Genomic DNA, 12,943 nt, shown 5'->3' on the forward strand with positions numbered 1-12,943 from the left:
CAGAATTCTGTAAGGGACTAGCCTCTATTCAAAATGCAACTGTTAGGGATTTTCCATCTATACAATAAAACGGAGAGAGTCAACAAGTTCTACAGGTTGGCTTGTTTTCTAGACGTTAGCATGCAACCTTCTCTATCTTTCTGGGTTTTCACCGTGTCATTTTGATCGCAGGATATGGGCTGATCTAGGGTGCATCGTTAAAAGTAAGCATTAAGGGAGATTCGTAAGATAGCGCTAAATTTGGCGCTCGTGCAAGATGTTCATGCTACAGAATGGGCACAGAAAGTGTCTTGGTATGCCTAAAAACTGCAGCCATTGGCGAAACTTAATGAAATCGTATTCACCAGTGCATTTTGGTCTCCCATCCGAAAGTATGCACTCTTTTCCTTCGTTTTCGCAGCGCTTGGCATCTTGGGGATCACATTTGTCTGGCGCCACGTCTGGCGGGGAATGAAATTTGGAATTAGCAAGAGCAAAGCATATAGGAGCACTGTTCCACAGAATTCTGTAAGGGACTAGCCTCTATTCAAAATGCAACTGTTAGGGATTTTCCATCTATACAATAAAACGGAGAGAGTCAACAAGTTCTACAGGTTGGCTTGTTTTCTAGACGTTAGCATGCAACCTTCTCTATCTTTCTGGGTTTTCACCGTGTCATTTGGATCGCAGGATATGGGCTGATCTAGGGTGCATCGTTAAAAATAAGCATTAAGGGAGATTCGTAAGATAGCGCTAAATTTGGCGCTCGTGCAAGATGTTCATGCTACAGAATAGGCACAGAAAGTGTCTTGGTATGCCTAAAAACTGCAGCCATTGGCGAAACTTAATGAAATCGTATTCACCAGTGCATTTTGGTCTCCCATCCGAAAGTATGCACTCTTTTCCTTCGTTTTCGCAGCGCTTGGCATCTTGGGGATCACATTTGTCTGGCGCCACGTCTGGCGGGGAATGAAATTTGGAATTAGCAAGAGCAAAGCATATAGGAGCTCTGTTCCACAGAATTCTGTAAGGGACTAGCCTCTATTCAAAATGCAACTATTAGGGTTTTTCCATTTATACAATAAAACGGAGAGAGTCAACAAGCTCTACAGGTTGGCTTGTTTTCTAGACGTTAGCATGCAACCTTCTCTATCTTTCTGGGTTTTCACCGTGTCATTTTGATCGCAGGATATGGGCTGATCTAGGGTGCATCGTTAAGAATACGCATTAAGGGATATTCGTAAGATAGCGCTAAATTTGGCGCTCGTGCAAGATGTTCATGCTATAGAATAGGCACAGAAAGTGTCTTGGTATGCCTAAAAACTGCAGCCATTGGCGAAACTTAATGAAATCGTATTCACCAGTGCATTTTGGTCTCCCATCCGAAAGTATGCACTCTTTTCCTCCGTTTTCGCAGCGCTTGGCATCTTGGGGATCACATTTGTCTGGCGCCACGTCTGGCGGTGAATGAGATTTGAAATTAGCAAGAGCAAAGCATATAGGAGCTCTGTTCCAGAGAATTCTGTAAGGGACTAGCCTCAATTCAAAATGCAACTATTAGGGTTTTTCCATCTATACAATAAAACGGAGAGAGTCTACAAGCTCTACAGGTTGGCTTGTTTTCTAGACGTTAGCATGCAACCTTCTCTATCTTTCTGGGTTTTCACCGTGTCATTTTGATCGCAGGATATGGGCTGATCTAGGGTGCATCGTTAAAAATAAGCATTAAGGGATATTCGTAAGATAGCGCTAAATTTGGCGCTCGTGCAAGATGTTCATGCTACAGAATAGGCACAGAAAGTGTCTTGGTATGCCTAAAAACTGCAGCCATTGGCGAAACTTAATGAAATCGTATTCACCAGTGCATTTTGGTCTCCCATCCGAAAGTATGCACTCTTTTCCTTCTTTTTCGCAGCGCTTGGCATCTTCGGGATCACATTTGTCTGGCGTCACGTCTGGCGGGGAATGAAATTTGGAATTAGCAAGAGCAAAGCATATAGGAGCTCTGTTCCACAGAATTCTGTAAGGGACTAGCCTCTATTCAAAATGCAACTATTAGGGTTTTTCCATTTATACAATAAAACGGAGAGAGTCAACAAGCTCTACAGGTTGGCTTGTTTTCTAGACGTTAGCATGCAACCTTCTCTATCTTTCTGGGTTTTCACCGTGTCATTTTGATCGCAGGATATGGGCTGATCTAGGGTGCATCGTTAAGAATACGCATTAAGGGATATTCGTAAGATAGCGCTAAATTTGGCGCTCGTGCAAGATGTTCATGCTATAGAATAGGCACAGAAAGTGTCTTGGTATGCCTAAAAACTGCAGCCATTGGCGAAACTTAATGAAATCGTATTCACCAGTGCATTTTGGTCTCCCATCCGAAAGTATGCACTCTTTTCCTCCGTTTTCGCAGCGCTTGGCATCTTGGGGATCACATTTGTCTGGCGCCACGTCTGGCGGTGAATGAGATTTGAAATTAGCAAGAGCAAAGCATATAGGAGCTCTGTTCCAGAGAATTCTGTAAGGGACTAGCCTCAATTCAAAATGCAACTATTAGGGTTTTTCCATCTATACAATAAAACGGAGAGAGTCAACAAGCTCTACAGGTTGGCTTGTTTTCTAGACGTTAGCATGCAACCTTCTCTATCTTTCTGGGTTTTCACCGTGTCATTTTGATCGCAGGATATGGGCTGATCTAGGGTGCATCGTTAAAAATAAGCATTAAGGGATATTCGTAAGATAGCGCTAAATTTGGCGCTCGTGCAAGATGTTCATGCTACAGAATAGGCACAGAAAGTGTCTTGGTATGCCTAAAAACTGCAGCCATTGGCGAAACTTAATGAAATCGTATTCACCAGTGCATTTTGGTCTCCCATCCGAAAGTATGCACTCTTTTCCTTCTTTTTCGCAGCGCTTGGCATCTTCGGGATCACATTTGTCTGGCGTCACGTCTGGCGGGGAATGAAATTTGAAATTAGCAAGAGCAAAGCATATAGTAGCACTGTTTGACAGAATTCTGTAAGGGACCATCCTCTCTTCAAAATGCAACTATTAAGAACTTTCCGCCTACAGAATAAAATAGAGAGAGTCAATAAGCTCTACAGATTGGGTTGTTTTCTCGACTTTAGCATGCAATCTTCTTGATCTCTCTTGATTTTATCCGTGTCATTTGGATCACAGGACTTTGGCTGATCTAGGTTGCGTAGTTATAAATATGCATTAAGTGAGATTCGTCAGACAGCAGTAAATTTGGCGCGTATGCAAGAGATTTATGCTATAGAATAGGCAGAGAACGTATCTTGTTATGCCTAAAAACTGCAGCTATTTGCGAAGCACAATGAAATTGTACTCACCAATGCACTTAGGTATCCCAGATGAAAGTATGCACTCTCTTCCTTCTTTTTCGCAGACCTTGGCATATTGGGGATCACATTTGTCTGGCGTCACGTCTGGCAAGGAATGAAATTTGAAATTAGCAAGAGCAAAGCATATAGTTACACGCTTTCATAGAATTTTGTAAATGACCAGCCTCTCTTGCAAATGCAACTATTAATGGGCTTCCATCTGCAGATTAAAACAGAGAGAGTGAAAAAGCTCTGGAGATTTTGTTGTTTTCTCGATGCTAGCAGGCAATCTTCCCTATTTCACCTTGTCATTTGTATCGCAGGACTTTGGCTATCTAAGGCGCATAGTTAGAAATATTCATTAGGTGAGATTCGTAAGATGGCGCAAAATTTGGCGCTCATGCAACATGTTTATGCTACAGAATATCACAGAATGCTTCGTGGTATGCCTAAAGATGGCAGCTATTTGCGAAGCTTAATGAAATTGTATTCACCAGTGCATTTTGGTCTCCCATCTGAAAGTATGCACTCTCTTCCTTCTTTTTCGCAGCGCTTGGCATCTTGGGGATCACATTTGTCTGGCGTCACGTCTGGCAGGGAATGAAATTTGAAATTAGCAAGAGCAGGGAATACAGCTGCACTGTTTTACAGAATTTTTTAAGAGACCAGCCTCTCTTTCAAATACAACTATTAAGGGGTTTCCATCTAGAGAATAAAACAGAGAAAGTGAAAAACTTCTACAAATAGGCTTGTTTTCTCGAAGTTAGAGCGCAGATTTTTCAATCTTTCTCTTCACGGCATCTTTTGGATCGTAAGCCTCTGACTTATCTAGGTTGAGTTGTCAAAAACTTGGTCTGCAGAGGAATGGTAATTTCTTGGTAAACAGGGAAATCAAGTATCATATTTTTGCTAGAAAATAATGATATATTTTTTAAATGTGCCTTGAAAGTTGCCACTTGATATGAAGCTTTTGAACGTCACATTTTCTAACCGACACTGGCATTCCCTACTAAAGAACGCACGTTCTATACCGTCTTTTTTTAAATTTATGCGCCTGCAGGGCCACACTTGTCTGCCTTCACATCCGGCAGTCAAGAAAATGGGAAACGCGCGAGGAGGAAGAAAAATATGCGAGTAGTTCGACAGCCTTAATTCATCGTATGAAAGAATGTTGATTCTTCCAGCGTAACGTCCATGGAATTTGTTTCTTGAGAAATGAACCCAGGTGATGTCATATATGAAATGTGTTAGAAACGTAGACGCTTTGGAAGGTCGACACATTGACAGAGGGCCAGGAGAAGATATTCTGCATATTCTGATTAGATGCGCTTCAATGATTCCTTGAACAATCTGGCTCTTATTATTTGGTGATATCTTCTACGTGACTGCCAGTAATATGCGGCCGCACAGAAAACTTAGAAAGTGTGAATGGAGAAATATCGAGTGGGCAATCCCAAACAGCCGCAGGCAAAAATTCAGTGTGCTTGCAGGGAAAATTAACAAGAGGTGATGGTAGTTCTGCTGGTGACAGTAGACGATGCCGCGAAATTAGCGAGGAAGGTCGAATGTGTCACCTAGATTGAGAGGCAGCAAGTAAAGCAGACTAGCGATCGGATCCAGCACCAACCAGAGTGACATTATAGTTACCTGTGAATGGTAATCAAAAATACTAAGGCAGTTCTGCACAGGATTGCACGATTATGTCTACTCTGTACTACTACAAAAGGTGTTTAACGTGTTGAGGTAAAGCAATGTGAGCTTGGTGGCAGTTGTTCGCAGGAAGGAACTGCATTAGGGACTAACAGAAAATGTAAATCGCTTAATAATTCCCTTTATTATTTATAATAGGGCTTATGTATTCATTGAGACCTAGTGGATATATTTTCCTACCTATGCAAAGAGGTTTCCAGAATGCAAGCTCGCATTCCTTGCCGTTCTTATGGCACACTTTTCTCTCACTTGAACTGCAGACAGCTTTGTTTTTAAGTGAAAATCAAAGACCAGCACACTTAAGAGATGTTCTCAAAAGCTCAGGATGTAAGATGATGATGAATTCATGGTTCAAGGGCATCTGTGGCCAAGACCGCCATGGCACAAGCTTTTTCTAATACTCAAAGTGGGGTCAAAGACCCATTTCCCAAGCCTTTCTCCCTAAAGAAGCTGAGCACTGAGGATGTGAACAATGGAAAAAATTCAGGGGGGCACTTTGTTGACCTAACGTGCAGTGAAGCGAAAGCCTTAAGCGCGGTGTTGCTGCTTGTGTCACTGAAGCGTTGTTAAGATGTTAGGCTTCGCTGCTAAGAGTGAAACGCGACAGCGTCTTGCAACGCTGCCAGGGAGTCCATAGAACGCCATCGCCCGTTCGGTTCTACGCCTTGCTCATCGGTAAATTGGTTTTTGAGGAAAGGAAATGTATCTGTCTCGCATATCTCGGTGGACACCTAAACCTCGCAGCGAGAAGAGAGGAAGATGGAAGACACGCCTTTGTTTGTTCATTCCAAACCTTTGAGCTGGCATGACAGAGTGGTTAGTATGCTCGTCTCGCACTCTAGAGACCGGGGTTCGATTCCCGAACTCGACCAATTTCATACTCTGTCTTATTTTTTTATCTGGCCTGACTAGAAGGGTTAGTTAGGCTAATTGGGTTTTAAGCAATTAACTGAACTAAGCCCCACTTACTTGGAGCATCACTATACGATACCTTTAATTGGTTGCATGGTTATTAGCCTAAGTACAATTCGCACCGTTTAAAATTCGCGCATTGTGACGTCACGACAGTTTCGACCAATTGAAAAGCGTGACATTTCTGTCGACAACTCCCGCTTACAACGATGAGGCATTAAAGGCTTCCGCCTAAAAAATTCTAAGGCGGAAGCCTTTAGCCTCATCGTTGTAAGCAACAGTTGTCGACAGAAATGTCACGCTTTTCAATTGGTCGAAACGGTCATGACGTCACAGTGCGCAAATTTCAAACAGCGCCAATTGTACTTAGGCTAATAACCGTGCAACCAATTAAAGGGATCGTATAGTGATGCTCCAAGTAAGTGGGCATGAGTTTAGTTAATTGCTTAATTACACAATTAGCCTAATTAAGCTTTATAGTCAGGCCAGATCAATAAATAAAACCAAGTAAGAAATTGGTCGAGTTCGGGAATCGAACCGCGGTCTCACACTCCGGTCTCCGGAGTGTGAGACGAGCACACTACCACATCGCCATGCCAGCTTTTTTCTTTTTTTCTTTATAGCCTGGCTTTGGCTCATGACATTGCACAACAAAAATACACATAAAGCTATATACATACGACACTGTCGTGGTCAGCCAGCACGAGACTGGCTTCGTCAGCTTAGAATTCCCGCAACATACACAACGGCTCTAGTCTTGAGAGCCACTCGGGAGGCTCCGCAGCTGCTTTTTGGATTGCAAGAAACCAGTCCATGCATTCCCGAAAATAAATTCGGGCCGGTTGTGCGTCTTTGTCACAATGGTAGCCTGCCATTCTGGAGCGCCATATACAGTGGAGGCCCAAGAGCATTATGAGATCAAAAGGTGCCCCATCCTCATTATCAGTGCTTAAATAGCGAATTCCGTGCGCGTCAAGTGGTAGCTCTTTTTTTATGGTCCTTTGTAACACGTCCCAAAAATAAACCCCTTCCCAGCAATGCAAAAAAACATGGTCTATTATTTCAGGCTGTTTACAAATTAAGCAGTTCGATCCCCACGGTAAAAAAAAATCCTTTCCCTCTAGAAACTTTTTAACTGGTAACGTCCCGGTGTGTAACTTAATAAAGAAAGTCCTTACTCCTGGTGGGACCTGCATTTTCTTCGCCCTTTTTAAAACATCTCCTCCCGGGCCTCCACTGTACAAGGCCCTGTACATGGGCTCTGGGAAAACAATATCACTAAGATCATTGTACAACTTTTTCCTTTTACTTTTCCACAAATAATCGGTGGAAAAACGTGCCGAAAGAAATCGAACGCTTGCTACAATCTCTATGCAGTAACCAAAAGTTCCGCCAGAGAGCTCTTCTGTGGATACCACAAACTCCGGCAGCAATCGCCGCAGCTTCACTTGGCACACGGTGCGCAAGAACGGGTCTGTGGCGTCGCGAAAAAACAAAAAACGGTTCACCAGCTGCCTTAAAAAGAGGTGTCCTAGCCCTCGCCCCCCGTCTTTTACCCGCCGGAACAGGTTCGTTCTGCTACAACGTTCCCATTCGGACGCCCATATGAAAACTGCAAAAATCCTGTGTAGCTTCTGAACGTTCACACGCGAGCAATGCAAAACCTGCATCACATACCAGAGTTTGCTAATAAAAAAAAGATTGCAGACTGTAGCTCTGGCGAAAATTGAAAGGCTGGTGCCTTTCCATTTCCCAGCTCGGTCACGTGCGTCTTTAGTTTGCTCTTTCCAATACTCCTCGCTATCGCGATAAGCATCGAGCGGAACGCCCAAATACTTGCCCGGGGTCGTCGCCCACGGTACGTTGGCGAAATGTTCCGGGTGGGATGGCCACCATCCATGCCAGAGCCCATGGCACTTGGACCAGTTAACCCCGCTACCTGTGACTTCGCTGAACGTGCGTACACACCCGACAGCTTCACTTATGCTCCCCTGACCAACCGTAAATACTGCAACGTCATCTGCATAGGCCAGCAGCTTAACTTCAGCTGCTTGTAACCTAAAGCCATTAATACTATTGTTTTCTATGATTTTCATGCACAGCGTTTCGATGTAAATACAAAACAAGAGAGGGCTGAGGGGGCAGCCCTGACGCACCGAACGCTGCACGCTAATGGGGGCCCCCAGACTCTTGTTAACACACAGAGCTTCCGGCCACCGAGCGTGACGGACGCAGGATCATGAGCTCCGACGGAGCGGCGATAGCGGCACTTGCTGGCCGCAGAAACAGGTTATCTGCCGACGCAGATCAGGAATACGAAATTGTTTTGCCTACCTTGCCTACAGGACGTGTTGTTCTTAACACGGTGTTTCTTCACGGAGACGTGAGAGCGAGGCCCTACAGGGTGGAAGATTTTCGGGATGCCCTGGCCAACGCTGGTGCGCTCCCCGACGTCGTGGCGTTGGGGGCGTATCAGATTAACCACGTGTGGGTGGTGACGATGAGCACCTCAGAAGCTGCGAAGAAACTTGCTGCCTGCAAAGAGCTACAAGTGAAAGGGCGCCGGTGCATTATTCTGGACCCTGAAGATCAGCAGGTAAAGCTGCGCCTGCATTGGATGCTGCACGGTGTGGCGGACGACGACATCCGGACTGCTTTCGCGGCGTTCGGCAACGTGACGGAGGTGACGCGGGAGCGTTGGCGTGTCCAAGGCTTGAAGGAGAAAGGCTCAACCACCAGGACCGTGCTACTGAAGTTGAAGCCGGGAATTAAGGTGGATGATTTGCCACACCAGGTCCGAGTATCCGGTGAGCTGGCCCTCGTTGTTGTCCATGGGCGACCGATGCACTGCCTGCGTTGCCACGGCACGGGTCACATTCGCCGCGACCGCAAGGTGCCCAGGTGTTCCCTGTGCAGGCGCTACGGACACGTGGACGCGGACTGCGTCCGTACCTACGCATCAGCTACCGGGCTCGGAAAGGCGAACGACACTGCGGAACTCATGGACATCGCCGAGGCGGAGGAAGCAGCCACTGGTACAGACGAGGCGGGCAAGTCGGCTTCCACACTTGCGACGTCTGGGACTCCCAGTGACGACACCAAAGCTGCCGACGAACCAGAGAGCCAACAGCCGACGGGAGGCTCCCTCGGCGTCTCTAACGAGACGTCAGAGAATGGGGCGTGCCTATCAGAACCCGTAGTCGTCGAGGGAAAGGACCTGAACGAGGACCACCACGAGAATACCGGCGCTCGCACAACAAGCGTCACGCACCCCCTTAACACCCCGGCGAAGCGTTCCCATGACCAGGCCAGCCCTGAAGGAGACAAAGTGGTAGCACCCGGCGTCGAGGAGCCCCCTGCAAAGACGACTCAAGCCCGGCGTTCGTCGTTACGGCTACGCCCAAACCATGCGGCTGACAAACGGTACTGCTCCGCAGGCAAGGTACTACTCGAGAAGACTGATGTTCTTGCGCCGGATGATACCGGCGGCAACAGTGGCGTCTAGCGGCGCGCTAGACGTAGAAGGTAAGCACCATGCTGTTGGTTCCTTCCTCTTGCGTAAAAATGGCTCCCGGCTCCGCCTTTAGTGTCGCTACATTGAATGTGAGGGGCCTGGCGGCAAGGAAAAAACAAGGTCAGGTGTACCGACTTATTATGGAGCGCGAGATAGATGTATTGACCGTGCAGGAGACGAAAGTGGACGGCAACGAAGGAACCGACAGCATGGTGCGACGTTTCACGACTAGATTTTATGCTGTCGTCAGTCAAGCAGTGGGAACATCGGCTGGCTGCGTGCTTTTTGTAAAGAAGATGCCGGGGCTAGAGGTGCAGGCTTATTTTTCGTGTGTGTATGGCCGGTGTATTGTGCTTGTTTTTTGTCTGAACGGCAATGAGTGGCGCATTGTTACTGTGTACGCGCCGAATGTGGTTGAGGAAAGGGTTGCCTTTTTCCAAAGCCTCCAAGAGCGTCTTTGTACGGAGAGGCAGCTCATTGTATTAGGCGACTTCAATTGTGTTCTTAATTCACGCGATAGGTCAAGCATCCGGGGGTTTCAAGACAGGAGCACTGAAGTGTTGATGCGAATGATCGAGAACGGAAACCTTGAGGATGTGGCTGAACTTATTGAGGGTGCACGGACAGTGCAGTTCACTCATTTCCGGGGCTCAAGCCATGCACGGCTGGACCGCATTTACGCATCAGTCGGCCTTGACCCTGTTTGCAACCATTATGAAGTTGTGGGAGTCTCCTTCTCAGACCACTCTTTAGTTGAGTGCTGCCTGGGAAGTGTAAACCGAAGCAAGGCATTTTCGTGGGAAATGTGGAAGCTAAACAACACGCTTCTTCAAGACGAAATCTACTGCAGAGCAGTAAAGGATGACATCGGGAAAATAAACCCGCGCAAGAACCTGAAGATTTGGCAACAGTGGGAGCTAGGTAAAGAATCTTTAAAAATGAAAGCAATAGAAAGGGCGGCATGTATCCGTTATAAGGAAAAACAAGACGAAGCTGAGCTAAGGGCACTGCTTCAAACGCTGATGAAGCAGGAATGCAAAGAGCCTGGGAAATGGATAGAAGATGTCAGGAAAACAAAACAAAAGATAGAGCTTATGGAAGAACGGCGTTATCGCAGAGCACTAGTGAGGGCAAGGGCGGAAGACACAGCTGCTGGCGAAGCGCCATCGAAACGTGCTCTTGATCTAGAAAAAGCGCGCGCTGAAAGAAAACACATCGATAAAATAGAAGGGGGGGGGGGGGTATCTTATCGGCAGACACTGACCACATCAAAGAAGCCTTTAATGAATACTACCAGAGGCTTTTTTCATCGACTCCTGTAGACGCAGTAGCCTTTACGCATCAGTTTCTTGGTGCAACGCCACGGCTTGACGAAGAAAGCGAAAAGAAAATGGAACTAGCAATAACTCACAGCGAGGTAGAGCACGCGATAGATCAGTTAAACCTAGGAAAATCACCAGGACCAGATGGATTCAATGCGGCATTTTATAAAGAATTTAAGCACGAAATTGCCCCAGTGCTGTGTACAATTTTCAATGACGCCTATGAAATAAACGTATTGCCTCCGTCTTTTGGGATCTCCCATACAGTGCTCATACCTAAAACGGATGATATAGAGAAATTACAATTGGTTACAGCGTATCGACCCATAGCACTCACTAATGTGGACTACAAAATTTTTTATGAAGGTATTGGCGCGTAGACTGCAGACAGTGATATCGGATATTGTTGGACCCCACCAGACATGTGGAATCAAAGGGCGCTCAATTTTTTCCAACATTCACAAAGGGCGCAGTGTGCTTGAAAGCTGTGACGACATCAATGGGCGAGTAGCGATGCTTCAGATTGATCTCGAAAAGGCATTTGATTGTGTTTCCCAAGGAATTTTGTTTACCGTTTTAGACCATGTGAACGTCGGTTCAGTTATCCGTAAGGGTGTAGCCCTGGTGCATCGCAACTGCACGACGACACCGCCTTGCCAGCTCGATGGTTTGGAATGAACAAAGGCGCGTCTAGTGAATACAGTGTCTTCGTTCACTCCCATCTTCCTCCCTTCCCGTTACGGCGAGGTTCAGGTGTCCACCGAGGTATGCAAGACAGATACATTTCCTTTCCTCAATAAACAGTTTACTGACGAGCAAGGCGTAGACGGGTGATGGCATTCAGTGAACTCCCTGGCTGCGTTGCAAGACGCTGTCGCGTTTCAATCTTAGAGGTGAAGCTTAACATCTTAACAACACATCAGTGACACAAGCAGCAACACTGCGCTTAAGGCTTTCGCCTCACCGCACTTTAGGTCAACAAAGTGCCCCCCTAAATTTTTACGTGATAACACAGCGGTGAATCTCTCCTTGTCTTCAGAGCAAAAAGCTTGTGTGTTGAGCATTGGACTTGAGTCTTTACTTACCTGTGCAATATGGCGTCCCTTTATTGAGGGCGCATTGCATGCCGAATTTCTGACACTTTTCTTCTGCCTTTGCGTCGCATTTAGTTGTCTCGACATCTGGCAGACAAAAGAAATGAACCGGGGATATGAGACACCAAACGCGAAAGGGCGAAATTTTGGGGGCTGACTCGTCCACATTTTTGAAGAATAAAATGCGATGGCAGTTAGGTTGCCTGCTGTGTTGTCTGTATTGAGTCTGTAGTGTTCGAGGAGGTTCGTGCCGAAACTCAGGTTGCAGCCAGTTCTATCGTTCATTTACGAAAAGCATTAGTCACCGCCTTCCAGAATGTTCCATTTGATTATCATATGCGATTATACTAATGTGGCCTTCTATTTCTCCTTAATTCACCTTAATCCATTTTCTGGGGTTAGGGCTACTTCCTCAATTTTGGTGGCTGCTTTGGAATGGGGGGAGGCGCTGATTTCAACATTTTGGGGTTCCTCAGACTGAAATTTGGTGGTGCCCTATGATTTGGACGCTGCTGGTGACGTGCTTTTTATTAACTTCATAGATATCCCTAAATGTTGGTTTTGTGACATCTTGGCGCTCTCAAAAGAATTCATGCATCACGGGGAATCCTCGAAATGCCGAAAAAAAAATGTCCTTAGTAAAAATGTCCCTGGTAAAAATTTCTGCGGAAAAGATGCCCCTGGAAAAAACATCCCTGGAAGAAACACCCGATTTTCAAGCTCGGAAAAAATGTCCCCAGACGGGCGCTACCAAACGTCCCATAACCACCTGTCATTTAGCATCCGCCGCCCATGCAGGAAGTGGGTGTAGCTATTCCCAGTGGCGCTGGGTACCCTTGATTTTATGGGGGTGTAATGTCCCAAAGCGACTAAGGCTATGAGGGGCGCCATAGTGGAGGGCTCCGGAAATTTCGACCACCTGTGGTTGTTTAACGCGCACTGACATCGCACAGTACACGGGCCTCTAGGATTTCGCCTCCATTGAAATTTCGACCACCGTGGCCTGGATCGAACCCGCGTCTTTCGGGTCAGCAGCCGAACGTCATGACCACTGAGCCACCGCAGCGG

At 46.4% G+C, this 12,943-nt stretch overlaps 2 protein-coding genes across 2 annotated transcripts in view; one reads left to right on the top strand and one right to left on the bottom strand.

The window, feature by feature from the left end:
• The window catches only part of LOC149348090 (uncharacterized), a 292,673-nt gene that overhangs the window by 266,063 nt on the left and 13,667 nt on the right, over positions 1-12,943 (bottom strand). The gene's annotated exons all lie outside the window — the stretch shown is intronic.
• LOC149348094 (uncharacterized) lies at positions 8,185-9,450 on the top strand. Its single transcript, XM_089585734.1, has one exon. The coding sequence runs from the start codon at positions 8,185-8,187 to the stop codon at positions 9,448-9,450; it is 1,266 nt and encodes a 421-aa protein (XP_089441860.1).

This window comes from Amblyomma mixtum, chromosome 4, assembly GCF_055824585.1.
Source record: "Amblyomma mixtum isolate Tamu chromosome 4, ASM5582458v1, whole genome shotgun sequence".
NCBI classification, from domain to species: Eukaryota; Metazoa; Arthropoda; class Arachnida; order Ixodida; family Ixodidae; genus Amblyomma; species Amblyomma mixtum.

Excerpts from the sequence above, each read along its gene's own strand:
- LOC149348094 (XM_089585734.1), top strand. The coding sequence starts at position 8,185 with ATGAGCTCCGACGGAGCGGCGATAGCGGCACTTGCTGGCCGCAGAAAC.